This window comes from Pogoniulus pusillus, chromosome 22 (assembly GCF_015220805.1).
Source record: "Pogoniulus pusillus isolate bPogPus1 chromosome 22, bPogPus1.pri, whole genome shotgun sequence".
NCBI classification, from domain to species: domain Eukaryota; kingdom Metazoa; phylum Chordata; class Aves; order Piciformes; family Lybiidae; genus Pogoniulus; species Pogoniulus pusillus.
In genome coordinates, this window is record NC_087285.1 from 10,977,083 (window position 1) to 11,002,933 (window position 25,851).

The 25,851-nt window shown below is 45.5% G+C and overlaps 1 protein-coding gene across 1 annotated transcript in view; it reads right to left on the minus strand.

Moving 5' to 3' along the window:
• Positions 1 to 2,760: 2,760 nt before the first annotated feature.
• LARS1 (leucyl-tRNA synthetase 1) overlaps positions 2,761 to 25,851 on the minus strand; it is a 28,155-nt gene continuing 5,064 nt past the window's right edge. Inside the window, exons 7-32 of the mRNA XM_064161691.1 lie at positions 24,997 to 25,109; positions 24,709 to 24,772; positions 24,148 to 24,215; positions 23,619 to 23,844; positions 22,483 to 22,570; positions 22,318 to 22,394; positions 21,511 to 21,564; positions 20,833 to 20,973; positions 20,085 to 20,162; positions 19,428 to 19,513; positions 19,270 to 19,335; positions 19,104 to 19,186; positions 18,101 to 18,239; positions 15,869 to 16,081; positions 15,243 to 15,300; positions 13,986 to 14,049; positions 13,093 to 13,276; positions 12,769 to 12,859; positions 11,821 to 11,961; positions 11,085 to 11,225; positions 10,879 to 10,989; positions 9,602 to 9,712; positions 7,318 to 7,422; positions 5,898 to 5,993; positions 4,550 to 4,682; positions 2,761 to 3,143 (exon numbers count right to left, since the gene is read on the minus strand). Of these exons, the coding sequence (XP_064017761.1) occupies positions 2,938 to 3,143; positions 4,550 to 4,682; positions 5,898 to 5,993; positions 7,318 to 7,422; positions 9,602 to 9,712; positions 10,879 to 10,989; positions 11,085 to 11,225; positions 11,821 to 11,961; positions 12,769 to 12,859; positions 13,093 to 13,276; positions 13,986 to 14,049; positions 15,243 to 15,300; positions 15,869 to 16,081; positions 18,101 to 18,239; positions 19,104 to 19,186; positions 19,270 to 19,335; positions 19,428 to 19,513; positions 20,085 to 20,162; positions 20,833 to 20,973; positions 21,511 to 21,564; positions 22,318 to 22,394; positions 22,483 to 22,570; positions 23,619 to 23,844; positions 24,148 to 24,215; positions 24,709 to 24,772; positions 24,997 to 25,109 (2,937 nt within the window). The 3' untranslated portion in view covers positions 2,761 to 2,937. The remainder of the gene's footprint in view (positions 3,144 to 4,549; positions 4,683 to 5,897; positions 5,994 to 7,317; positions 7,423 to 9,601; positions 9,713 to 10,878; positions 10,990 to 11,084; positions 11,226 to 11,820; positions 11,962 to 12,768; positions 12,860 to 13,092; positions 13,277 to 13,985; positions 14,050 to 15,242; positions 15,301 to 15,868; positions 16,082 to 18,100; positions 18,240 to 19,103; positions 19,187 to 19,269; positions 19,336 to 19,427; positions 19,514 to 20,084; positions 20,163 to 20,832; positions 20,974 to 21,510; positions 21,565 to 22,317; positions 22,395 to 22,482; positions 22,571 to 23,618; positions 23,845 to 24,147; positions 24,216 to 24,708; positions 24,773 to 24,996; positions 25,110 to 25,851) is intronic.

The window sequence follows — 25,851 nt, forward strand, 5'->3', positions numbered from 1 at the left end:
AGAGGAAAGACGTTCTGAGAGGTGCTGGACACCCACAGCTTTCACTAAAAGCAGAACATGAAGATGCTTGGTGTGTGAGAGCCCTTGGTCTGTCTTGGAAGAGCTCCCTGATGCCTGCTGCTTGACTGCATGGTGATGTTCCCTGTACAGCATCTGCTCCAGGCTGCACCATTCCACAGCAGCTGTCCCACACTCACACCCCTGCTCTCACCAAGCACTTGAAAACCAGGAGCATCTGCTATGAGCTGCAGCTCCATGCTAAACCTCAGGCTGGGGTTTCGTGGTGCAGAGGACAAGGCAGCTCCTCAGGTTTACTGCACTGGTTCTGCTTTGCAGAGGCATGGAGATAACAGAGCAGATGTTCAGTGCAGGAAGGAGCTTGGCTGCAGCATCTTGCCAGGCTGGTGCCAACAGCTTCTAGGGCTGTGGGTAGGATCCACACACCTGGAGTGACCTTGTGGAGGAGAAGAGCAAATTCCTGGGATTAGTGCTACCATTCTGCTTTAGCTTACAGCAGTTCCCTCTCAAGGGTTTCCTTACTTCTGTATCTTCTTGCTGCTGAGCTCCACACTCATCTCCACCACTTACAGCAGTGAGTATCATCATTTGCTCTGTAAGCACAGCAGTGCTTACAGAGCAAATGATGATACTCAGAAGGACCTCAGCAGCTCTTATCCATGCCACTACACACTGCCTCTTGGGTGCCAAGACCCATGCTGTGATAGATCTCCAGTCCTTCTGGTAACAAACCATTCATGGTCACACTGGAAGATGCTTCAGGGGCTAATCCTGGTTTCCCAGGGTAGAAGGATTCTGGAGTCACACTCATTGGGGTTCCCAGGCCCAGTGCACAGTCTGTGTGACAGGAAAGGCTTAACACTGCTCCGTGTCAATGGTGACTTTAAGGCAGGTAGAAATATTTCAAAAGGCTACTCTGAACCAGTCTCAGCAGTTCCTGAGCTGCTCTCCTCAGCTCTGCTGTGCACCTTTAGCTCCTCACCACCATTTCTGCTGCTCCCCACTTCAGCAAACAACTCCCCAGAGGTCAGGCAAATCCTCTCAACACAAGACCCTGATGGAGAGTAACAGCTTCTGCTTTAAATAAAATCATGGATTCTGGATGCTTTGCTGCTGCCACAGAGTCAGTAACTCCCTGCTCTGCCTGCATAGCCTGGAGGGGATTAATAAATTGAACCCCTGAGCATTAGCAGCTGCCCCAGCCCCACTGCAGGCGTTTCAGAGAAGCTCCAGTAGCAAGTTCTCAGCTCTCACCAGCTCCATAGAATCAGTCAGGGTTGGAAGGGACAAGAAGGATCATCTAGTTCTAACCCCCTGCAATGGACAGGGACACCCTACCCTAGAGCAGGCTGCCCATAGCCCCATCCAGCCTGGCCTTAAACACCTCCAGGGATGGGGCCTCAACCACCAACCTGGGCAACCCATTCCAGACTCTCACCACTCTCATGCTGAGCAGCTTCCTCCTCATGTCCAGCCTGAACCTACCCATCTCCAGCTTCACTTCATTCCCCCATGTCCTGTCACTCCCTGATGTCCTGAAAAGTCCCTCCCCAGCTTTTTTGTAGCCCCCTTCAGATACTGGAAGGCCACAAGAAGGTCACCTGGGAGCCTCCTCTTCTGCAGACTGAAGAGCCCCAACTCTTTCAGTCTGTCCTCATAGGAGAGGTGCTCCAGCCCAGAGCTTTCACAGATCATTTTATGTATCAGATATTTGCATTGTTGAGCATAGGTCTCCTAACTCAGTTCCTCCTTTCAGACAAAGCCCTGTCCTCAGGGTCTATCCAGGGAGCAATAGGTGGTGACAGGGCCTCAGAGGGGTCAGTCTGCTTTCTGTCCTGAGCTGTTTCCCCACTACTGCATGGCATTTGGTGTTCCTCTGAACTCTTCTAAATCACTTCAATTTCCTTCTTTAAGCAATGTTATCCATGTCTCTCAACATTCCAGAGAGAAGTACTCACCTGTTCTCCTGAAGGGAGGAAAACTGGAGGGCACAGAAAACCAGGAAATATCCTGTGGTGCTACAGCAGGAAACTGGGAAAGACAGGAAATAAAAGCCAGAGCCCTGCTCTGTGGCTGTCAATTTCTGCACTGCAAAACCTGGCTTAGGTAGAATAAAAACAATTTGTAAAGGCTCCCTTTGCAGATCTCTCTGAGTAAAACCACAACATGAAGACTCCCAAGTAAGGCCACAGTCGTGTCAATGATGTGGGAAATCCTGCATGTGTCCTGTGATTGCTAGGAAGACTAGCACAGGATCAATAGAGCAGTGGCATGTCCTGGGAACCAACAAACCACACAGCACAGAAAACAACTCCAGCTTTTAACCCAGTGGTAGTCATTCCCCCTCAGTTTGGCTGCTTCACTTGACACAGACTATAGTAAATGCCACCACTGTTTAACTTACCTTTCATGGTATAAATTAGGTTTTTATTGCCATGATCTCTGCTTCTTGGAGCTAACAAAGGTGCTTCTGGAGAAGGAAATGAAAGAAACCTTTCTCATCAGCTGGCTTCACCTCATCCTCAGGTGCTTTCTGTGGAGCACTGGAGATGCAAACACATTTGCATCCTCTGTTACAGGACATTCACAACCAACTTCTCTACCTAGATCCCAGCCTCCTGGAGAGAGAGGAATTCCAAGTGTAGTCCTCCAGCTGGCTTACAAAAGTGCCCACAGCTGAGAAGGCAGCTTTGGCACGTTAACATTTGGGGTAACTGTTTTCTGCTCAAGACAAGCCAAAGGGCCAGAGGAAAATAATTTTATTGTACCCCTGCTGAAAAGAGTTGGGGTGATCCTGCATGCACAGTGAGGTTGGTTGAGGGGGGCTTTTTTTTTTGTATAGAAGAAATGCTCATTTTTTTCCACCTTGCAGGTGCTTCCAAAGTCACACTCTGAACTTTCTCCCAGGCACAGAGCAGTTCAGTGGACCAGGTAAACGATGGTGTCACCAATGTCCTTGGTGAGGCCGTTCTCGGTGACGCGGACGTGCTTCTCCTCCAGGTCAATGTGGAAGGTGGCCTGCTCCAGAATGGGGGTTTTCTCTGCTTCTTCTCTGCCAAGGACTGGGACACGGCGGGGCCCCAGCACAGGGTCATCAAACCTCATCAGCTTCACTTTGGAGAGGTCTGCAGGCAAAAGAGCAGCTGGTCAGGCCACGGGATCAACACACAAACTACAGCAGCCAGAGAAGTGACCAAACCACACTTAACACTTCTCTATCTGCCCCTAGTAAACATCTTCTCTGGGAAGCTACCCACGGAAAAGATGTCACTCAGGGGTTACACAGGAACACAGCAGCAGAGGTGAGGATAAACTGTACAGAAATACCAGCTCCCAGTACTTCACTGCAAGCACCAAATCTTCCCTCTCTGGCTTTGGGCAGGCTCCGAGTGACTGAACAGTCATGGGATCTTTTACTGAGGAGTTAATTTTGGAGCCTGGGAGGAAGGAGCAGGTGAAGATTGACTTAAATGCCACACTGATTGATAAATAAAAAGCTGCTAAGCAGACCAAGAACAGTCTCTAAGCAGCCTGGGATCACTCAGCCAAGCCTTCTTCCAAACACCACCTTCGAGCCCCTCTGCACCTAGAAAACAGTGACACCTCCTGGAAATACAGTGAGGAACTCCTGCGTAAGCCAAACGTTCTTACCTCTAACTGCCCACCCAGCAGGAGGCCAGCAGATGGAGAAGCATCTGCAGCGTGTGCAGTGCATCTCCCCCTGCTCAGGTCTGCTACCTACTTGGTCAGACATTCCTGTGTGCACCAATATCAGCTTGCAGCTGTCTTTGTTCTACAGATGAACACTAAACACAAGCTGCTGAAAGATGGAAAGGAAGAGAAAAAAAAAAAACCCAAACAGCAAAATCCACCCTGCAGCCTCACAAGTTGTTAGATGATGTTCAGTTTCCTTCTTTACAGACAACTCACAGCACTTCAGACCTGGTTGGTTCTTAACTCTTGCATTCTTCAACAGAAACACAGCTGGTGTTCCTTTAAGAAAGCTGTTTCCTTCCCTACATTGCCCAGAAACCTAATGTCCAGCATGGAATTTTATCATGCCTTACTGTCTTTTCCAGAGAAGTGGTGAGAAACACTGCAACTATCAACACTGCTTATTGCCAAGCTGAATCTTGGATTCCAAGGAACCCACCCTGCAATAGTGCTATCTACAGAGACCACCTGGGGACTGGCAGGACACAGCAGCACTTAAACTGCCCACAGCACTAAAGGGACTGACTCATCTACTTGTAATTTCCAAGCACAAGGGGAAATATCATCTACAGGTATCTCTGGCTGAAGCTAGGTTTTGAGGTGCCAGTGGCAGAGCAAAAGCCTATCAAGGAACATCACAGCAGAATGGCTTATCTGTTTGTTCTCTTTGCTCTTGTGCACTCCCACAAAAATTCTGGCTCCTTTCTAAGCACCTACTGCAACAGCACAAACTTCAAAAGCTTTTTGTCCCTATTTGTCTCCTGGAAAGGTTCCTCAGCTCAGTCTGTGGTGGCTTCCCTCTGTGCCAGCATCTTACCTTTGATTCCTCTGTCCATCTTCATCAGGCGCCTGATCACAGTCTCCCTGTTGTCTCCTTGCCTGATTTCAATTTTTGTAGAGAAGTGACCATTGGATGGTTGAGGGTTCACCAAAAACACAGACACACTGGGCTGTGGGAGAGTCAGCACAAGGATTAAAAGGAGAATCTGCAATTTTGATCCAAGCCTCAGAGGAAATGCAAAACTAAACCAAATCAACGTCTTGCAGCACAGGAGGTTCCACCTCAACATAAGGGGGAACTTCTTTACTGTAAGGGTCACAGAGCACTGGAACAGGCTTCCCCAGAGAAGCTGTGGAGTCTCCTTCTCTGGAGACTTTCAAGGCCTGTCTGGATGTATTCCTCTGTGACCTGAGCTAGATTGTATGGTCCTGCTCTGACAGGAGGGTTGGATTCAATGATCTCTTTGGATCCCTTCCAACCCCTGACATCCTGTGATGCTATAATCTTCCACCAAAAAATATTCTGCATGGAGGAAGCTCACTCGGAAACCCTGGGGCAGAAGGCAATCAAGCTCCTCACAACAGCACCAGAGCAGGCACAACTTTTTAGGACATACTTAGGGAAATCAGTGATTTTTTTCCTGTTAAGTGTTAGAGCCAGAAATACTCATCCAGGATACCACTGCTGTAGAGCTTTGCTCATCTTACACATTCCTCGCTAACTCCCCCATCACACAGCTGTAGAATACTTTCCCAAGGTTTTAGTTTGCTGCAACTGAGCAGCATTTATTCACCTATTGTAAACTAACAGGTAGAGAAACCATGAAGAAGCACTTTAGAATTCAGCAAACAAAGCTTCAGCTGGACATTGATAGTGTGTGATAAGCAGCACCACAATTTCTAAGCAGCAGCAGCGAAGTGAGACTCAGCCACATTTGCACAGCCCCTCTCAATTCTCTCTTTGGCCTGTTAGCCACCACATCATCTACCTGGTCTAAACAGCAGCAGCTGAGGCATGTGGCTGACAGAAATTAGGTTTTGTGAATGCTCTGCTCTCCATTTTTTAACAGTGGGAATGCTCAGTTCTTTGGTTTTCAACTGTGCTCAGGTCAAGTCATTGAACTGTGCCAGCTGGAAGAGTCTCAAAGGTGAAGTACAATCCCAGCCACAGGGATTGCAGAGGAAGAGCAGCATTGCCTCAGGAAATGTTTCTTCTTCTGAAGAGGGGCTGGGTCAAAGGAAAAATAAATCCAATCTGCATGTCTGATTAATCTTTCAAATGGTGTATCTGCTTTTGTCTGTTTTGCTGGAAGTTTTGTTGTTTGGGTTTGGGTTTGTTTTGAACTAAGTTTCCAGAGTTTGGATATCTGCATTTCTGATTTTACCTCGGTTCTGAATACGGAAAATGGTTTTCCAGGGCAGCAGTCTTCTTTTATTTTATCTTCTGCTTCAGAAGCAAACTTCACTTCAATGTGATCCAGCTGGAAAACAGAAAGCAGCAGGAGGGATAAACAAGAGCTTCATGGTTTTGGAGGGAACCACAGGAATTCTCAGGCCTCCCAACCAACAGCTGGCATAACGCAGCGGGAAGCAAATGTGCACTGACTTAGAGGGACAAAAGCAGACCTGAAATCACAGAATGTTCTCTGGGACCTGTCACCTGCTCCCTGTTCAAGGTGCACTGGTGCCCATTAGCCAGCTTCCAAGGACAGAGATCTCCCAGCCTCTCAAGGGAGGCTGTTCAAGGCTATGCTGGTCCCCTCTCCTCATGGACCATCTCAGTCTCACCAGCTGGAACTGCAGTGGCAACTCCCCCATTTCACTACCAGCCCACTACCAAGAGAGAGGCTTTGCCATTTTCAGCTCTCTACAGAGTGCAAAGATTTCCACCTCAGCCAGCCTCAACAAGCCCACCTCCTTCTGCCTCTCCCTGTAGGACACACTCTGGGCTCTCTCCAGCCATCTTGATGGTCCTCTGCTCACCAGACACCAGCCTCAAAGCCTTTTTAAAAGCAGAGATATGGATAAAGGACAATGAGAGTGGGACACCACACTGACTCAGTGCCAAATTCGACCTTGGAGAGGTGAGTGTACAGGGCTGACTTCAGCCTGGTGTGTGAGATCCTGTCCTACACAGCTGACTCCTCCTGAAGTAGGTCAGAAGGCAGCACGGCTCATTTGCAGTGACAGCACACTCACATGACATTGACATTCACCCCAAAAATCCCACAGCAACCCAAGTCCTTCTGGCAGCACTGATGGCTCCCACCATCAACTTACACCAAAAAATGGGGCAATTCTGCCATGACAACTCCTCTTAAACTTCAGGAGATTTGACAGCCCAGTTCTCCAGATACCCCCACATGCAAGATCCACTCTTTAACAAAGAGATCACCTCCCTGAGACAGCTGGGGTTGTTCTACCTGGAGAAGAGAAAGCTCTGGGGAGACCTAATAGCAGCCTTCTAGTACCTGAAGGAGGCCAACAAGAAGGCTGCAGAGGGACTGTCTGAAAAGGCTTAGAGTGATAGGACAAGAGGCAATGGCTTGAAATTAGAAAAGATTTAGACTGGATGTTAGGAACGAGCTCTTTACCATGAGGGTGCTGAAACAGTGCAACAAGTTGCCCAGTTGAGGCCCCATTCATGGAGATACTGAAGGTCAGATGGACAGGGCTTCGAGCAACCTGATCTAGTAGAGAATGTCTCTGCTGGCTGCAGGGGGGTTGGGTTAGATGACCTTTGGGAGTGCCTTCCAACCCAAACCATTCTATGTGACTCTATGAAGAAGGCAGGCAGGCACTGACCTCCAGGGAATTGGTCAGGTAGACAATGTTCTCCATCAGCACTGCGCGCTCATCGAACTCCAGCTCCAGATCTAGAACACGTGAGCCATTCTTCTCCAGATTTTCCTGTCAGAAGGGAAAAAACACAACAAAAACAACACCCAAAAGAATTAAAACCCTCTAAAGACTGGGAGGAAAAATATGCTTCAAAGTGGCAAACTCTCTCCATTAGTCATGAAGAGAAGAGGCTTTTAAACACGAGAGCTCTCTGCTGGTGAAACAAGCTCACGGAGGAGCAATCATTTTCATCTAACAGGGGCTTTTTCTACAGGGAGTTAGTGACACTGAGAGCAATTAGACCTTGTTTTTAACAGAGGACCAGAAAAGTATCTGTTTGTAATCCCCACTTAATGTGCAGGTGGAGAATTCACAAAATCAGTCAGCATTTCAGTGGTGTTTCACAGCAGGAAGTGCAGTTTATGACCTAGTTGAACATCAAGGACAAGCACACCCCAACTGGACATGTTCACAGCAGCTATAAAACAAGTTATCTGCAGGGAAATAACAACTGCTTTATATATTAACATAAAAGTCATTTAATTAGTCCAGAAAGCCAACAGCAGCAAGCCCAAGGAACAAAGTATCAGAGGCAATATAGAAACTATGTGATTTTTATTGGGTTTTTTTTTTCCCCAAAACAGAACTTGCTCCTCAGGATGCAGTGGGTCCCTTCCTGCTCCTGCATGCTGAGCCAGCTGGCTCCTCTGAAGCTCTGCTTTGTCAGGCTTAGTACGGTTTCCTGGTTTCCTTGTCCTTTTAATGGGCAAGATTCCCTGCATTAGCACTGAATTACTCCCCTTCATAAATCACAGCTGCTTCTACATTTAAGCCTTGCTCTGAGGAATAGGAAGCACAGGCAGAAGTGCTCCTTTCATGCTGGGGTTGGATGATCAGCTCTAGGTGATCCTGCTCTGGCAGAGTGGCTTGGAACAGATGGTCTTTCAAGGTCCCTTCCAGCCCCTGACATTCTATGACTCAAATAATTGGTTTGAGACAAACACCAAGCTAGAGAGCCTGAGCTCAGGTGGTTCTACAACTTTATGTGAAGCTGCTTACTGCTTCCCAGATCAATTCCTGGATAAGTCTCAACATTAGGTTCACTGCTGCTGGACTAAGGACATGAAAACCCAGGGATGTTCAGGCCTAGCACACCTGCAGGGTGAAGTCTGCCTGACCTTGTCCATTGCATCAGCTGATCCAGCACATCACTGCACCTCTTTACAAACAGCAACTCCACAGCAGCTTTGTGCTCTCTGTTCTTCCAAAGGCTCCTGAACTTCCATCAAAAGGAGTAACCAGAATAACCCAAGAGAGAGGGCAGAAGGGCACCCCCTGCTTACAAAAATCTGACAAAGCTTACAAACAGCAGCCACTGACACTTGCACTTTTGAAGTCAAGCCAAAGCTTAAGGAGAAAAAGTCACATCTGTGCATTCATTATGTTTTTTCCCCCCGTTACTAACCCCTCTCAACTTCTATAGATCACAAGCAGAAATCAAAAGGTTTTAAATCCTACTCTCTGCTTCCTCTTCTCTTCCCACTTTTTTTTCCTTATTTAAAATTTTGCTTATCCTTTGCTTCTTGGACCTCCTATTGCTGTATATTTTTTTAACCTGCAACAGCAGGCAGAAAAAGAGTTTCATTTTAAAAATGCAAGCCAAGGTTTCCACAGGCTTGCTCAACTCTGGGAAAACATCAATGGAACATCAGAAATATCAGTGACAAAAACGTGAGAATAATAGAGGAAAGTCTCAGTTCCGTTTGGGCTCACAAGAGCCCCTTTCCCCTCGGTCAGGCACAGTGCAACCAATTGTCTCCAGCCTTGTTCTTAACTCTCAGATGTTATGTCACTGTTAGGTCTCCAGAGCAGCACCTCACTGTCACCTCAGCATTAAGAACTGGAAGAATCAAAGATGATGAGTTGCAAACACAGAGAGATCCGAGGTGGATCTGAAGCATAGACTACACAGCTGCAAAACAAATCACCTAGCCTCAGCTACACCTTTACCTCACCTGAGCTAACTCATTTTATCTTCCTTGCAGGGATATAAAAAGTGCATAAACAAAGAGATGAAGATGCCAAACAAGCACGGGACAGGATAGAGGCTGAAGTCAAACGTTAGTAGATGAGCCAGGAATGAAGGAAACCACAACACTCACACATCAAGCTACAGATTATCACTGCTTTTGATCTGTTTCACGAACAAAGGCTTTCTCTGCAGGAGAACTGTCCCTCCGACACTCACCTTGACCATGGCAACAAAAGGCATGACCTTCTTCATGTACTTCTTCAGCTCTGGCAAGGCATTAAGCTCATTGGCAATTACTTTATTATCTGGCAGCTGACCTCCACCGACCTGAACATGGATGGACACATTACAAACTGTAAGGATCATTAAAAGCCCCTTGGCCCTTTTACATCTTACACCCTTTGTGCTACCCCAGCAACGCCAGCAAGGTTTGTACCACCACTGAGCCCCCACACAAAGCTCTCCTCATCCCTTTTAAAAGAAAAATAGTAAAGCTTTGAGCAAAGCCTCAGATAACTACTGCAGCTGGGCAGCTCAGGATCGTTCTTCTCTGCCCATCCTCTTTATGGTGACTCTTGATTAATGTACTTACATTTTCTAGCAAAAAGCATTTTGAAGCCACATTTAAGCCTTAACATCAGCACGTTTTTAAGCACTGGTTCCCTGAATTGGTTAGGGGTTTACATTCAAGCTTCAGACATTTGCAACAATCCTATTTAGCACATCAGACCAAAGAGCAGATTTTAATGTCGATGCAGAAAAAAAGCTTACAGTGTGATGAAGTTTAATCTCCCAAACCAAATTTCAGATGGGGACTGTTGGTTTATCTCAGCACCACAAGCTGCAGCAGCCACCACTGCCTAATCTATCAGCTACAGCATGGGATTGTTCAAGGTGAGGATGGCACCTCAGGGTGCCAAAAGCCACTCTCGGTCTCCCCATGGTAGAAGCACCAATTCTGCTCTCAGAAAAGCTTGTTTTCCTCTACTTATGACTGATTGATTCCATCCCAGTGTACTCCTTGTAGCATCACTGAATGATATGCACCTGCTCAAGGACCAGAACTCCGAGCCCACTTCAGAGTAAGGTAGCATTCATCTGTCAGTCTCCTCAGAAATACACTTGGGAAGAAGAGCATTCTAAGAGCTAACCACTTACATATGAAAAGATAAACAGGCAATGGGTCCCTTTTTGCTCACATTGTCAGTAATCACCAAAGTCATACTGTCAAATCGATCACCAGATGACCTTTAAGGTCCCTTACAACTTAAAGCCTCCTGCGTATCTGTAATTCCTTGAGACATTTGCAATGAGCACCAAAATTCACTGGACAGTTGTAAAAACAAAGAAAATCATCTTGCTTTATATTTAAACCATCTGGTCACAAACTGCACCTTATAAGCTTTTTACAGGTAAAAGAAGATAGTAAATAGAAAAAAGAACCCCCCCAAAAAGCAGGTGAGCAGTCCAAAGAGAGAGGAAAGGATGCCCACCTCATAGTGCTTGCGCAGAACAGATAAGGTGGTGTGCTGCCAAGGTGGGTAGCTCTTTGCCACGTAGATGGTGCAGTGAGAAGGCTTCTGCACAGGTTCTTTAGTATTTTTCTAAGGAAATAAAGACAAATAAAATGAGGAAGGAGCCCTAAGGCAATACAGAATTCTCAAGCACACACACTTCAAGGTGAGCTAAAACACTTCACCTTTCCTCTCACTGGTGCCATGTAGTTCTTGAGCCGGAGCCGCAGGTCATGAGCTGCTTCCATCAGGTACTGAGAAGAGCGAATCAGAACCTCATCCACAGGACCTGCTGCTGGCCACGAGGCTCTCATGATGGAATCAGGCTTTGAAGAAAGGAAGAAGTGATATGCACAGAGTTGAAAAATGCAGCAGAATCTGGTGGGTTTGCAACCCATTACAGCTTGAGTGGACACCGGAGTTTGGACAGTTTGAACCCCAGGAAGCACCCACCTCTAACCAGGCTGCAAAGCAATAAGGACACAGACAACACATCCTGATTTGCAGGTGTGTGAAGAACTCTTTGTACAATGACACCTGCCACAGGACCATGAGTCAAGAACTCTGTACACAATGACACCTGCCAGACAGCCACAGGACTTCAGCTCCAAGCACGAGGCACTTAAAAAATAATCAAGTCATTCCATGCATGAGTGTAGGAATATTGCATTATTTGGGTTAACTTTAGATTACTTGGTGAGCAGACAAGCAAAGTGGCTTGCATCAAAGCTGCAGATACCATCAGAGCAACAGGCTAGCTCTGCACCCTCACAGCCCTGGGGACAAGAAGCTGTTACAGCTTCTCATACTTTAAACCATATTTCTTCTGCTTGCATATGAAAGCCATTCATAACTTGATATGAGCCTGTCTTAAAACTAGCAAAAGCTCCAAACCAAGGGCCAGAACTGAAGCATTGGTACCTTTCCCAGCAGGGCCCAGATGTGCTCACACAGGTGGGGACAGATGGGGGCCAGCAGCAGAGTCTGCACTTCGATGAAGTGAAACACCAGGTCCTTGTGCATCCCCTCTATCGCCAGCTCACGGTATTTGTCTTTGGCTGCCTGCAACACAACCAGCACAGCACCATTAACACCTCAGCTGCCCTTGGCAGAAAGCACACACAGTCCTTGCTCTGAAATGCCTTGGGAATGTCAGTTCCTCAGAACTCAGTAAGGGATTATTACCAGACCTGTATTCCCCTGAAGCAGCCAGTGTGGGCTGGCCATTTGATTCACGCATTAATAGGGTACGTTTAAAAGTGTTTATTGGCACAGACATGAAAGACAACTACCCATAGCTGTGTATCAGGTACTATCACCTCACACAGCTTGTATAAAGATACTAATAAGTCTTAAGAAAAAGGCACTGAATGTGATCTATCATTATGCATAGCTCAGCCTAATTAATCATATTCCTGCATATCATAAAGAAGCCACATAAAGGAGTTTCCAATTCATTAAGTGAAGCAGCATGGTTCAGCAGACACTCTGGAGACATGGCTCATGGAGTATATCAAAAAGCACTCTGCTTCCAAGCAGTTTTGTTTGGCTTTCTTACGAAGAGCTCCTCATTACAGAGCAGCTAAAGAAAGGAAATACTCTCTTTAATAGCAGCTTTTGTTAAGCAGCTTTTTGCTCATAATAGTTATCAGGATTGTTTGCAGCATCACAAGTGTCTTTCTGCACAGAATGACACAAGCAGAACTTTGTAATTTCAGATTTATTCCATGAAAGCACTCCTGTTTCTTTGCAAACTCTGGCCCAAATTCAGCTGTATAATTAAGGATCAGAGAAACCAAGATCAAAAGAAATCCACAAAGTAACAAATACCATGTGCTGGTTTCTTACACCTAAATAGAGACCTCCTACCTGAAATTCAAAGAAGCCAGTCTTCAGAGCTTCCTTAAACATCATCTTCTCATAGTTCTGCTCTGTCTTCATTATGCCTGCATTCATTTCACTGCAGAGGGAAGGGAACACATCACTACTTCTCCATCTACCCCATGGAAGAGCAACAGTGTGCAAAGCAACTCTATCAGTGGCACCAGTGAAGCACACCTCCACAAGCTACTCTGCAGTAGGATTTGGTTTATGGAATTCATTGATTTGTAGGATAAAAATCATTACAGAGGGGGTCTGTTGTTATTTTTTTCTGGCAAGGAGCAAAGCTTATCAGCAGCCTTTGTACAGTACCTGGCAAAGACCCTGTCATTGAAGGTGTTGGCAGGACCACTTCTTAAGTTGTCCCTGTTTGCAATCATCTCCTTTACCCACTCCACCCAAGTGTAGAGACGAAGGATTCCAGCATCTGCCATGGCTTCCACAAAGTTGGCATCTTCGACAGTGTCTCCAGCATCAGCCAGGGCTAAGCGCATGCCTGAAAGACACAGGGTCAGCTACCACGGCTGGAAGGGGCCAGCTGGCAGAGAGATGCAGGAGCCACGGCACTCAAACCTACAGCTGACTGTGCATTACCAGTCAATAGCACGCAAACTGCACTGACAAACTTCCTGCAGCTAGAGACAGGTCTGCGAGGCTGCACTCTACCCACACTGCCCTCCTGAGGGAAAGACCAGACATCATGAACCAGAGCAGTACATGTCCAAAAGCCAAGAGCATGCAAGCAGAAAGGTGGGCAGAGATGTACACACAGCATGGGCAGCAGCAGCACATGTGGTGTTTTGATCTCTGAAGGGAGAAGGGAAGATTTTCAGGTTCCCTAAAGGAGATTGTGCATGTCCTGACCCTGGAAGTGTTCAAGGCCAGGTTGGATGAGGTCTTGAGCAACCTGGTTCAGTGGAAGGAGGCCCTGCCCATGGCAGGGGGCTGGAACTAGATGATGTTTAAGGTCCCTTCCAACCCAAACCATTTTGTGAATCTACGAGTAAGAACAGAACAGGATCCTGCCCCCAGAAGCAGCTCCTGTGCTAACATGCATCCAAATTTTCAACCAAGAACAGGAGGGAAGTGGAACACCTGTTGCAGTTTGACCCTCCAACAAACCCACTGCTCCTTTGAGAGCAAACCACTGATTTTAGTCATCCTGGCATGAAATGTAAGCTAGCTGCAGGATAGGACACACTCACCATCTGCAGAAAACTTGTCCACAGCTTGAGTTAGAGTCAGAAAGTTGCCTGTAGATTTAGACATCTGGAAGAAATAAAAGAGTGTGTTTTCTCCCACCTCCATTCTGTGGTTGGGGAGGCAAGGCTTTGAGCAAAAGCAGCGTGGTAAATCAGCAAGGAGGTCTGACAGCCAAAGCAGACTAAACTTTGTATTCATCCAGCTCCTGAACACAGAACTTGAGGCCTGCCCAAGTTGTCACTTCTAAAGGTCCACACCACCACAGATGCAGGGAAGGGGCAGCTGCTCTGCACCATTTGGGTTCCACCTCAGGCTTAGTCAGGCTTTAAAAAACAAGACAACCACTGCTAATATTTAATCCCCAAAACTACCTCAATTAAACACTACTTCAAAACTGGCAGTTTTTGGCTCCTCCTACACTGATTTGTTGATAACTCTGGTGGGGAGTTGTGTTTCATGTTAGTCTGCAAGGCCAAATTCCTAGGGTCAGGAACTTTGAATGAATTTCAGTTTCAGAAGCTGCATACATTAGCAAGTTGTCAGCACAAACTTCCTCTCTGCAGCTACTCCAGTCCTTAACAAAGCTAAAATGTAGTAAAAAAAAATAAAGAAACCATTACTCTATATTCTTATTAGCCTAAAACTTCACAGAAACGACTGCAATCTCTACTAGACAAGAGAGGGCTCCAGGGAGACCTTAGGGCTGCATTTCTGTATCCAAAGGGGACCTAGAGGAAGGCTGAGGGACGGTTTAGAAAGGCATGTGGTGAGAGTACAATGGACAATGGTTTGAAAGTGAAGCAGGGGAGATTTAGGTTGGGTGCCAAGAGAAAGCTCTTCACAATAAGGGTGGTGAGACACTGGAATAGGTTGCTCAGGGATGTGGTTAAGGACCCATCCTTGGAGACATTCAAGGTAAGACTTGACGTGGCCCTGAACAACCTGAACTAGTTGGAGGTGTCCCTGCTGACTGCAGAGTATTTGGACAAGATGACCTTTAGGGGTCCCTCCCAAGCAATGCAATCTGTGAATCAGTAAAGTGGTGAAGAGCTAACTTAGGAAAAGCATCAGAAAGAAATGGAGGAAAGGAAGGGTTTTACCTCTGGTGAATGAAAAACTGGGAGAGAAACAATGAAAAAAACCCCAGAGTTTTCATTATTCCTTCTTCTTAAATTTTGAGCAGGATTTTTCCAGTCTGGCTGGCAAGTGCCTACTTTGACTAGCCCAAAAGCTGTGCCACACATGAACCTTCACTGTACCTTTTCAGAGTTGAGGAGGAGATGTCCATTTGCTCTCACAGCTACTGGCCACTTCTCTCTGAAGATAAAAAGCATTTGGCAAAGTGAAGTCATTTTCTTTTTTACATAAAGAACAAACATTTTATAGTCCAGTTTGAGATGAGCACCTTAAGTAGAACCTTCAAAAAATACCTACAGGGTGCCCTAAATAAAAATCAGGAGTGTCTTTGAAGATGAAAGGATGGCAAGGTAAGGGCTGGGGATTATCACTGCTGCCATGCAAAGCAGGGAGCACTGCACCTGCAATTACACTGCATTTACCTCCCTCTATTCAGCCAGTTGAAAGGCCAGGGATTGGCATTTCCCCACAGCACTCAATAGAGCTGGGAGAAAATCTGTGCAGTTAGATTGCATTTTTGCTTTAAATAATGCTTTAAAAGTTGTAAGTAAGAATCTTCCAGAGACTCCAGGAAAAAACAACCCACACAGGAAATAATGGTAAAAAGCCTTCAATTTCAGTAACTTCTCATTCAGACAGCTGAACCAAAGATGTACCATCCCAAAAAGCCATTAATGAATGGACCAGCACTCCAAATCCCACAGCTTTACCTGCTTGCACAGCTGTTTGGTTTCACCTCTAAACTCACCTTTGACCTGGCCACATAGCCACATGGTTGTAGAGGTAATAGGACAGATGATTTGGAACAAGATCTTTGCCAGAAACCCTGAGATCCACAGGATACCAGAACTCAAACTCCTCCTTCAGCTTGTCCAACTTTTCCTTCGGAATCTCTGTTTTTGGGAAGGGAGCTGTCTTGAAGAAGATGTAATCCCAAACTTCTTTGTTCATTTGCTGTGCCCTGTGTAGAATGAGTCCCACATTGAGATGCCAGTAAAAGCTCCTCTTACAGCCCACAGCAGTTTGTGTAAGGCAGCTTGGAACTGTTGCCTAACTCACAACATGCTCCATTGATAAGCAGAGCAGAGAGCACACAGATTGATCATCTAAGAGCAGAAGAATGAGTCCAATACCAGAAACAAAACCAGAACTGGGAACTGCTCAAGTCATGACTTGCCCAGTCTGCCTTTTGGTATTTCTCAAAGCAGCATGAAGGCTCCCATAAACTAACAGCTAAAGCACACTCTTGACTGTTCTGGCAGCCTGATCATTTCTCTCCAGATGCCACCCCCATGCCCTCAGCATCGCTCATGACCTTACACTGAACACCTTTTCTTAGTAGCTCCATTTCCCTGCCCTCCCTGGTACTGGGTCACAGACATTCCTCCTGGATTCCAAAAGCATCCAGAGCAGGCTGTGCAATTCCAGGTCACCTCCTACATGGAGGAATACATGGATTATTCCCACTGAAAATGAAATTAACCTCTTCAACAGTTACATTTACTATGAGAAATGTTTTACCATCTCCTAAAGGTTAAGACCTACGATTTGGAATGCAAACACTGATGAGATGCAGCTGAGACCCATAGCTCTGCAACCACTGCTCTTCACTAACATTCTTTGTGTTCCTACAGAGAGTTTTATTCTCAGCTCCTCAGAATGTCACTGGAGCCCACCAGATACCACCTGCATACATCTCAGATTGAATTATTTCAAATCAAACTTTGTTATTTGTTAACATCTCCTGAGGTGCTTTGGCCTGTATTGTTCAGGGAGGAAAAGCACTCTGGATCAAAAGTACCTTCAAGACCAGTTCAAATGACACTCAACCCCACAAGGCTGCAATAAGGTCCTACATGCAGCAGTTCTGTCTCAGACCTGCTAGCTACTGTTCTGCCTTTAAATGGCTCCTGGGGTGCTGTGACTTAATTTCTAGGTTTGGTACCAAAGATCACCATAACGGAATGGAGGCTGACAAGGATGCACCATAAATTCCCTATTACTTTTAACTAAGACCTACTGGGAAGTAAAGTGTCTGTAACTCTGCAGGAAATAAGTTATCTACTCACCTAGGAGTACATTGTAATTGTATGTACTTAATGACACCAAATCTACCATGCTCAGCGTGTTCACTTCAAAGTTTGTTTGCAGACATGACTCCTGTGGAGCCTCTCTCTAATTACAGAGTTTGGAACCAAACTGGAAGCCTGGCCACATCTCTCAGCATTATTCATGTTTGGAGAATCTTTACTTTGAAACTGTTTTTTTCAGATTAGAGCACTGAATAAGGCAAGTCCCAGTGTGTGAACTACTCCAGAAAATAGTTCAGCCATGCAAAATTACAGCGTAAGACTGAAGGCAAGGCTGGAAGTGGTTTTCATTCAGTTCCAGATCAGCCATACAGTCTCAGCTGTCTGATCTCTAGCACTGGAAGTTCACAACTCTCCAAGAGGTCACAGAGCAGTCACAGGAGATATTTTAGTACAAATGCCTTACTTTGAAGGCTCCCACACAGGAGCTGTGGATAAAAGAGGGCTCAAAACTAAGAAAGTTCCCAGCTTTTCACACTGTGACAAGAGCTAAGAGCTGATCCTGCTCACTTTGTACACTGACACACACCATTTCTATAGGTGCAAAGTGGTCTCAATAAGCAGAGACACTTCAGCAGTCCCTGAAACCAGTCACTCTAATCCACTTGTTCAAGACAAGGCAAACAAGCAGTGAAAAGGGAGATTTCCTCTGCAGACAGCTCTCCTGGGCACACTGCACCTCTCCCTCTCTGGCCACCCTACTACTTTCTCTTTCCTTACTTCCCTTCTGCAGATTTACTCTAACTTAGCCAGCAGCAGGCTAAACTTTAACAAGAATGCTTTTTAAAGCCAGAAACAAATAATCAGCCTCCTTGCAAGTCTGCTAAGAACAATTTAGGAGACAAGCACAAGGAATAAAACAAGAAAACTTCACAAGCCACTCTCCTTACCTAATGCCTAGAGGAGATTCTCCCTGACCCCTCAGGTTCCCTCCCTGGAGCAGATGGGCCACAGTATAATAGGCCATGTAGATAGTGGAATCAGAGAGAGACTCGATCAGCCACTGCTCATCCCAGGGCAGCCGGGTACCTGCAGGAGGCGGCAGACAGGTCAGACATGGCCAGCAGGACTGCCAGGCACACGCAAGCAGCTCATGGCTCTCAGAGGAACACACACATATGCAAGTACTCATGCTCTGCTTTCATCCCTTCTTTAAAAACTCAGCTTCAGCGCTTGAAAATGTTATCAAAGCCCTGCTGCTCCTGTAGTCAGCTTCTTAAGACAATTGCCAAACAAATCCAAGCTCGTACATTCATAGAATGGTTTGGGTTGGAAGAGACTTTAAAGATCATCCAGTCCCAACCCACTGGGACTGGATGGACAGGGACACCTCCCACTGGATCAGGTTGCTCAAGACCTCATTCAGCCTGGCCTTGAACACCTCCAGGCAGGGGGCATCCACAACCTCCCTGGGCAGCCCGTTCCAGTGTCTCACCACCCTCATCGGAAAGAATTTCTTCTGCATCTCACCTAAATCTACACTCTTCTGGCTTCAATCCATTCTCTTTCATCCTATCACTACAAGCCCTTATAAAAAGTTTGACAGTGGAACAGCTGTCCCATGTCATAGCCTATACAAGATGAAGGCTAGTCAGAATTTAACAACATCCAGGAAGTGGTGGAGTTCCTTCTCCTAAGGTCCCTACCAAATCAATGGCCCAGGCAAAAGGCTATGGAGATAATGCACAGAATCACTGTAGCAATGCAAAAATAAACTCTCTTCTAGCCACATGTTTATGCCAACATGCTCTCTGGCATGCTGAGTCAGGATAGAAGTTGGATGAGTCTGCTGTGCTCTTATCCAAACCATCTTGGGTCCTAGAGAGCACCAAAGCCTTCCAAATAGTGACAGTCCCACCTTCACAAAGCACTGATCATGAGAAAAAGTCATACCTAAGCCATATGTCCTGGAGCATGCATGCTCTTGCAGCCAGCCTAATGTAGCTTCAAAATTTCTCCTGGTCTCCTCACAAAACCTGTAAGAAATAAGCAATTCCTCCTTTCAGCCCTCCTAGACCACCACCACTGACTCCTCTTCACAACTGCTTTCATAACTTACGTCTCTAGATGTTTCAAGCATTCTGATGTCTCCTTCTTCCAGTTCACTTCACCATAATCTAAATACCTAGAGGCAGGAGAAGTTTATTGGAATAAAGCAATCCACAGGTAGGACATCACTGGGCAGGACCTTTAGAACTACAGCTTTACTTCACCTACCACTGGTCACAGAGGGCCACCACACATTCATCAGCAGACCTTGACATCACTTGTTTCTCAGGTTCCATATAAATCATGGCTTCATTCTAATGGATGAAATAGCAAGAAAAGCTAAGATTGAAATACTTAAAGTATTACAAGTCCTCACATTTCACTAGAAAAAAACATCCTCTCCACTCTTCTCCATTCTACTGCACTTGCTGCATGGCTTTCATCACATCAGTGTCTCTCATGCCTCAGTATTCACCTCAGTGCAATAAGGGCTCAGCTAGGCATTCTTTAGGCATCAGGTCAAATGATTTTGTGAAGAATGTCTCTGTGTATGACACAAAGGAGGAGAAGTGTACAAAATACTACCCACTGACTATGCTCCTGCTGATTAAAACAGCTACCTGCCCAATTGTATTGACAATGAAACCAAATCACCAAGGTAACTCCTGGAGAAGGTGGTAAGATGAGCAGGCAATTAGAGGTCTCTAATCAAGCTCTTCATCCCAGAACACAAGGTCCTCCTTTCAGCAGCACTTCATACTCTACTTGTAGTGATTCAAAGCACCACTGGGAGGTGCAGAACCAAGCTTGAGAAGTTTCCTCAGGGACTCAGCCACCGCTAGAAGGACACAAAGGATCGCTCAGGATCAGCTGTGTGCACATTACCTTATCCACCATCATCTTCTGAATCACCTTCTTGACATCTTGAACTTTTTGTCCTTTGAATCCATCCACCAACATTACCTGTAAAAGAAGGGCCACAGAGCTGATTTTAACTAACAAGAAATGGATGCAGTAGTTTTTTAGGTTAGCACAAAGAGGTAGCAGTTACTGCAGTCACTGATATACAGAACACAGGAACAGAATGGGTGGGTTTTTTCATTGAAACTCATCACCTTTACCCACAATGAGTCTGCATACATACCAGCATGCACACAGCTAACTGAACGTAGAGAGTCAGAAACTAAAACTGCTGCCAGCGACAAGAAAACAGCTCAGAAACACAGCAAGGAAATCTCTACACAAGACAGGAGTTAAAAAACAGAACAAAACCACACAGCACCAAGAAGTCCCACCCCAACACACTGCTCTTTTCACAGCAGCTTCCAAATCAGTGTTTGTAACAAAACTCATCAGCATCCCAGAGGGTGATCATTTGCTAGGAAATAGAATTCTAAATCCCAGTTTGCAGTCCTAGAGTCCTCTATTCTCTTTCTTCAATTGTACCTAACTCCTGCAACCACAGGCCCTGTGGTCCAAAGGAAAAGCAGGCTGGAAAAACAAAGCAAAAATGTCTCTCTTTATTGCAGTCTGGTTTTTGCTCTGTTTCTTAATGCTTTACCTTAGCACTTTTTTTTTTTCCTAATGATAAAACTCATTCATAAAACATTTATCCAATTTTTTTATTACTTACTCCCTCATAAAATCCTTTCAGGTACACTCTCTCCTTGGCCTCAGCAAGCTTCTCTCTGTCATTCTGGCTCTGGATTTTGAGTTCATCACAGATAAATGGTGCACAGAGGTTACCGTAGCCTGGGATTTCAATGATGGGCACCTAAGAATAAACAAAACAGTGTCAGATACTCAGTCTGAATTAACATCAAACCTACATGAAGATTTCCTTCCTGAATTTCACAAGCTTCACTGAAGTGCTGCACTTCAGGCAGCAGACACAGGTATATTTAGCTTGGTTTGCAGTCCCCAGGTTGGCATGGGAGCCTGAAGCAGAGATTATGAAGAGGAAGAGGTGGCTGTTTCTTTTGTCCAGGTAACTAGTAACAGTAACAGCAGCAGAAGCAGGTGCCAGGGCTATGTCAAACTCCTACTGTCCTCTGCAACTGTCTAACATTACCCAGGACCAAGCCAGCAACTCCCACAGAAATCAAAACATCCCTTTATCTCTGAAGAACAGCACAGTCTAACAACTCTTGGGTATTATGACTACAGCAAAACATGAAAACTTCACTCTGTACTTTTCAGCTCTTCCATCTGAGGAGTACTTTAAGTGGACATCCTGACAGTTCCTGTGAGTTTCCCACCAGTGAACACAAAGCCTGTGTCACACAGAGGGGTGCACACTGGTTGTACTCACCGGTTCAAATGGCAGGACCATTTCATCCTTGATGCCATACTTCATCCTCAAAGCCTTTGAAAGTTAAGGAAACAAAATGTAATATGGATAGTAGGAAAATCTTGTAGATTTAAAGGGCTTTACCTATTCACAGGGTCTTTTATGTACATAATAATCTACTAGAAAGCAAAGCCACTTCCTCAGCTTCCCATCATTCCTCACACCTGAGTTTAAATCCCTGCCCATCTCCAAGGGATTCCTTGTTTACATAGAACCATTCCAGGTCAGGTTAGGCTCTGAGCAACCTGCTTTAGTTGCAGATATCCCTGCTCACTGCAGAGGAGTTGGACCAGATGAGCTTCAAGCATCCCTTCCAAAGGAAACCATTCCATGATTTATGATTTTTAGGAGGGGAAAACCAGTACAGCTCTGCCCTGAAATGAGTGGGACAAACATGCACAGCCAGGAATAGCTGTTTAGATGCTAAGGTACTCTTGACAGCTACTTCCTCACCTGATTTTCACAGAAAGGTCTCAGTCTCAACACTGGAACTCACTTCCACAACAAGAATTTATTTATATTTCACTAGTTCTCTTCCCTACTTTAATATGCAGAAGTCACATGATTCTTGCCCAAAAGTACTCTTGCAGTTTGAGAGCAAATATCCATCTGTCCCAGTCCAGATGGTTTTAACTTTATTGATTTCAAGTTAGGAGATGGCAAAATTCCAATGAAAGAAAGTTTCATTTTTCCCTCTGGACACCCCCACTTTAACCCTCCACACTATGGGAAGCAAACAGAACCAGAAGCAATTCTGCTAACACTGACCTGCTTCTTTTTCAGATCTCTAAGAGCTGCAATGTCATCTGGAGAATCCGAGGGAACACTTGTCACCACTCCAGTTCCTCAAAGGATAAGACACAACAAGTTAAAACAATTAGCCAACAGAAACTGAATGCACAGTGTGCATTAACCGGGCTGCTGTCAAGTTACCTTTGTCCTCCTTGATGGTGAGCATGGGGAGGGCATAGATCACTTTGTAGACTGTGAGAGGTGCTGAAAGTGCAGCGCCAAGGATCTCCTGCACAAGGCAAAGAAACATCATTACAATCACTAACATAAATAACTCTTGGTCAGCCCAGCTGAGAATACTCTCTTTACATTTGCTGGCATTCCAAACACTTGTAACAAAAAAAAAATACCCCACTGGGGAAAAAAGAATCAATGTTAGAGGAGGAGGAAGTAAGTATGAAAATCAAGGGTGCACCACTTGAGGCAGTACACTGACTATTTATTGGCAGAACATTAAAAGAACAAAAAAATAGAAGACAAAAGCAAAACCATTGAAGTGTAGAGCTGGAAAAAGATAGTAAGCAGAAAAAGAGTTTGCTTCCAACTATCTGAAGAGTGAATGAGGAAGCTGGTGCCAAAAGCTAGATTGAAGGGAGGCAGGAAAAGCTCATCAAGACCATTTATGCATTGACAGGAGGTAGCTGCAGTCATCTTCTACCTCTTTAATTTGTTTGGATTCACATTGCGACCCCTAACAAAGAAACAAAAACTGTATTTCCTACTTCACCCTTCCAAGCAGGCTCAAGAAAGATGGTGACAAGCTGTAGTGAGTGGAGATGGAGTGGTGGGAGCAGCCTGAAGGTGCTCCGTTAAGAGGAACAAATGCCACTAACCACTTTTAGTCAAAGCACAAAAGTTAAGGATGATAAATATCAAAACATTCAACCAAGCTAAGAACACTTCAAAGATGTGCTGAGAACATCAGCACTGACAAAAAGCCCTTTCAAATAACCTTTTCTAGCACTTCTTTTTTGCCCCTTTCCATTCCTCCTAGAGCAGTCATTCTCCCCAGCACACAGAAAACCGTTGCTTAAAGCCATTCATCAAGTAACAGGCAATAGCAGTGCATTTGACCACAGGTAAGTGCCTCAGGCTGAACTTCCAGCAGCAGCTGCAGCTCAGCTGCCAAGGAAGCTGCCTTGCTGTTTTACCATTAAACAGCAAGGTCTGTGTAGTAGTTCCTGTATTTTCTTTATAAGCAGAATCCTACCATCACCTCTGCAACACTAAGCCTCACAGGAACAGCCAGGCCTGAGAATACACTGCCAGATGCTCACCTCTCCCATCAGCTCCTTGACAACAGGCACAACTCCATTGTCTTTGGTGAAACCCTGATAGGACATGTTCCTGGCAGCTCTCTGAGTGCAGATGAAGATGTCCCCACTGACAGTCTCAAAGCCAATGTACTTCATGTCTGGGCGCACCCAGCAGTTGGTCTGTCCAAACATCGTCTCTGGTCTGAGTGTGGCAGCCACCAAGAAGATACTTTTTCCTCTTAGGCCACTGGTGGGGGTGAAAAAGAGGTACTTTAGAAACAACTGGGGCAAAGTCATTCAGGGTAATGCAAAGCATGCTCTTAAGCTAGTATTAACTTCCAGGTAGCACTTCCTAAGGGATCAAAACATGCCAAGTTCTTTGTGGGTTGTTCTCTTTCTTCCCCTTTTTTTAAAGCTCCGGTGGGAGTCCTACACAGACGAAGTCTTTGAAGTGACAGGGTGAAATTCAATCCTGCATTAGGTAAACCAGACTGTCTACCCCAGTGGGCACAAGACAGAACCTATCTGCCGCTACAAATTCAAGACCCACCTTAATTTCGCAGGATAAGGATCCAAGATCTTCATTTTTATTAGTGTGTACTCCTGAGGCCCCACACCCTGCAATTCACAGACATGCAGCAATCAACACATGGCATTGACCTGAGCAGTAAAGAAAACAGCTCCTGTTCTGCAGTAACCCAACCCAAGCACCATGCAAGGCTGATAAATGATGCTTCATCAACAAAACAAGCAGCTCACTATGATGCAGACTAGAGAGAGAGAGAGAGAGGGGTCATCCTTCAGACCTCTGTCAAGAAGTGGACTCACCATGGCCTCTACCTCTGCAATACATCAGCTAATGACAGCTGACTTGCTTTGAATGGACAGAGAACGATATAAGTGCTGCTGCTGGCACAAACTGCCAAGCAACCACAGCAAACAGCTGCAATGGAAACCACTGAAACCACAGAAATCCTCCCAGCAGAGGAGCTCACTCCATTTCCACCAGCACTGAGAGCTTTGGATCAGTAACTCTGGACATGCAAAACCCATTTTGCATCAAGATGCAAGTTTCCCATTCAAGATGATAAGCAACACATTAAAATATTACCTCTCCTGTTTGCCTGTCATGATCCATGCAAGGCTGGCCATCCTTTGGAGAGTAAATGGTGTATCTAGAAAAAGATGCAGTCATTACCCATAGAAACTCCAAACCAGGAACACAAGCTCACATTCTGTGCTTGCACACCACCACACAAGTTTATCATGTCTAGTGGAAGATCTGCAGTGAAAGGATTCTGCTTCAACAAGAGTTATAAGCATGTTCTAGAAACATCTTCTAGGGCTCTCTCTTTGCTTATCCAGACTCACAGTGACTCAGAGCTGAGGCAGGCTTTACCTTTTCCCAAACTTGATCCGATTTCTCTCCTTTAAGGTAAGGAACTGCCATCGTACAAAGGAATCATAGTAAGGGTTAACATCTGTAGTGACAAAGGAACGCCTCCAGTCCACCTGGAAATGGGAGAGTCTCCAATAAGTGAATACCAGCAGAAATGCAAGGAACCTCACAGCAGGAAGCCTCTATCTTAAAAATCAAAAGAAGATAACGCAAGTACACCATTGGATTTGAAGGGGCCATAGGAGAGCTGGAAAAGGGCTCTTTACAAAGGCACAGAGTGACAGGGCAAGGCATGATTGCTTCACACTGTAAGAAGATGGATTGAGATGAGACATCAGGAAGAAATTCTTCCCCAAGAGGGTGGTGAGGCACTGGAATAGGTTACCCAGAGAAGTTGTAGAGGCTCCAAACCTGGAAGCGTTCCCATCCAGGCTGGATGGGATCTTGGGCAACCTGGCCTAGTGGAAGGTGTCCCAGCTCATGGCAAGGGCTTGGAACTGAATCTTTAAGGTCCCTTCCAATCCAAATCAGTCTCTGATTCTACCATATCACACCAAGGGAGCATGCCTAAAAACATACCCACACAATCTTTGTGCCTCTAGGTCTTCCAGAGCTGAGATGCTAAAAGCTCAAGGCCTTGCCTGCTGAGGATTTTAGACGTTTTGTGGCAGTTTTAAACAGCCACTCAAGCTACATTTTGACACTTACCTGTTTCATAACCTCTCCTTCTCTTTAGTTTTAAAAATCACTTGTCAGTAGGACAAGTACCTTTACTTAACAGCACATCATCAGTCTCCCTAAAACTATTGCCAATGCTGCCTACAGAACAGGGATCTAATACAGAAACAAGAGGCC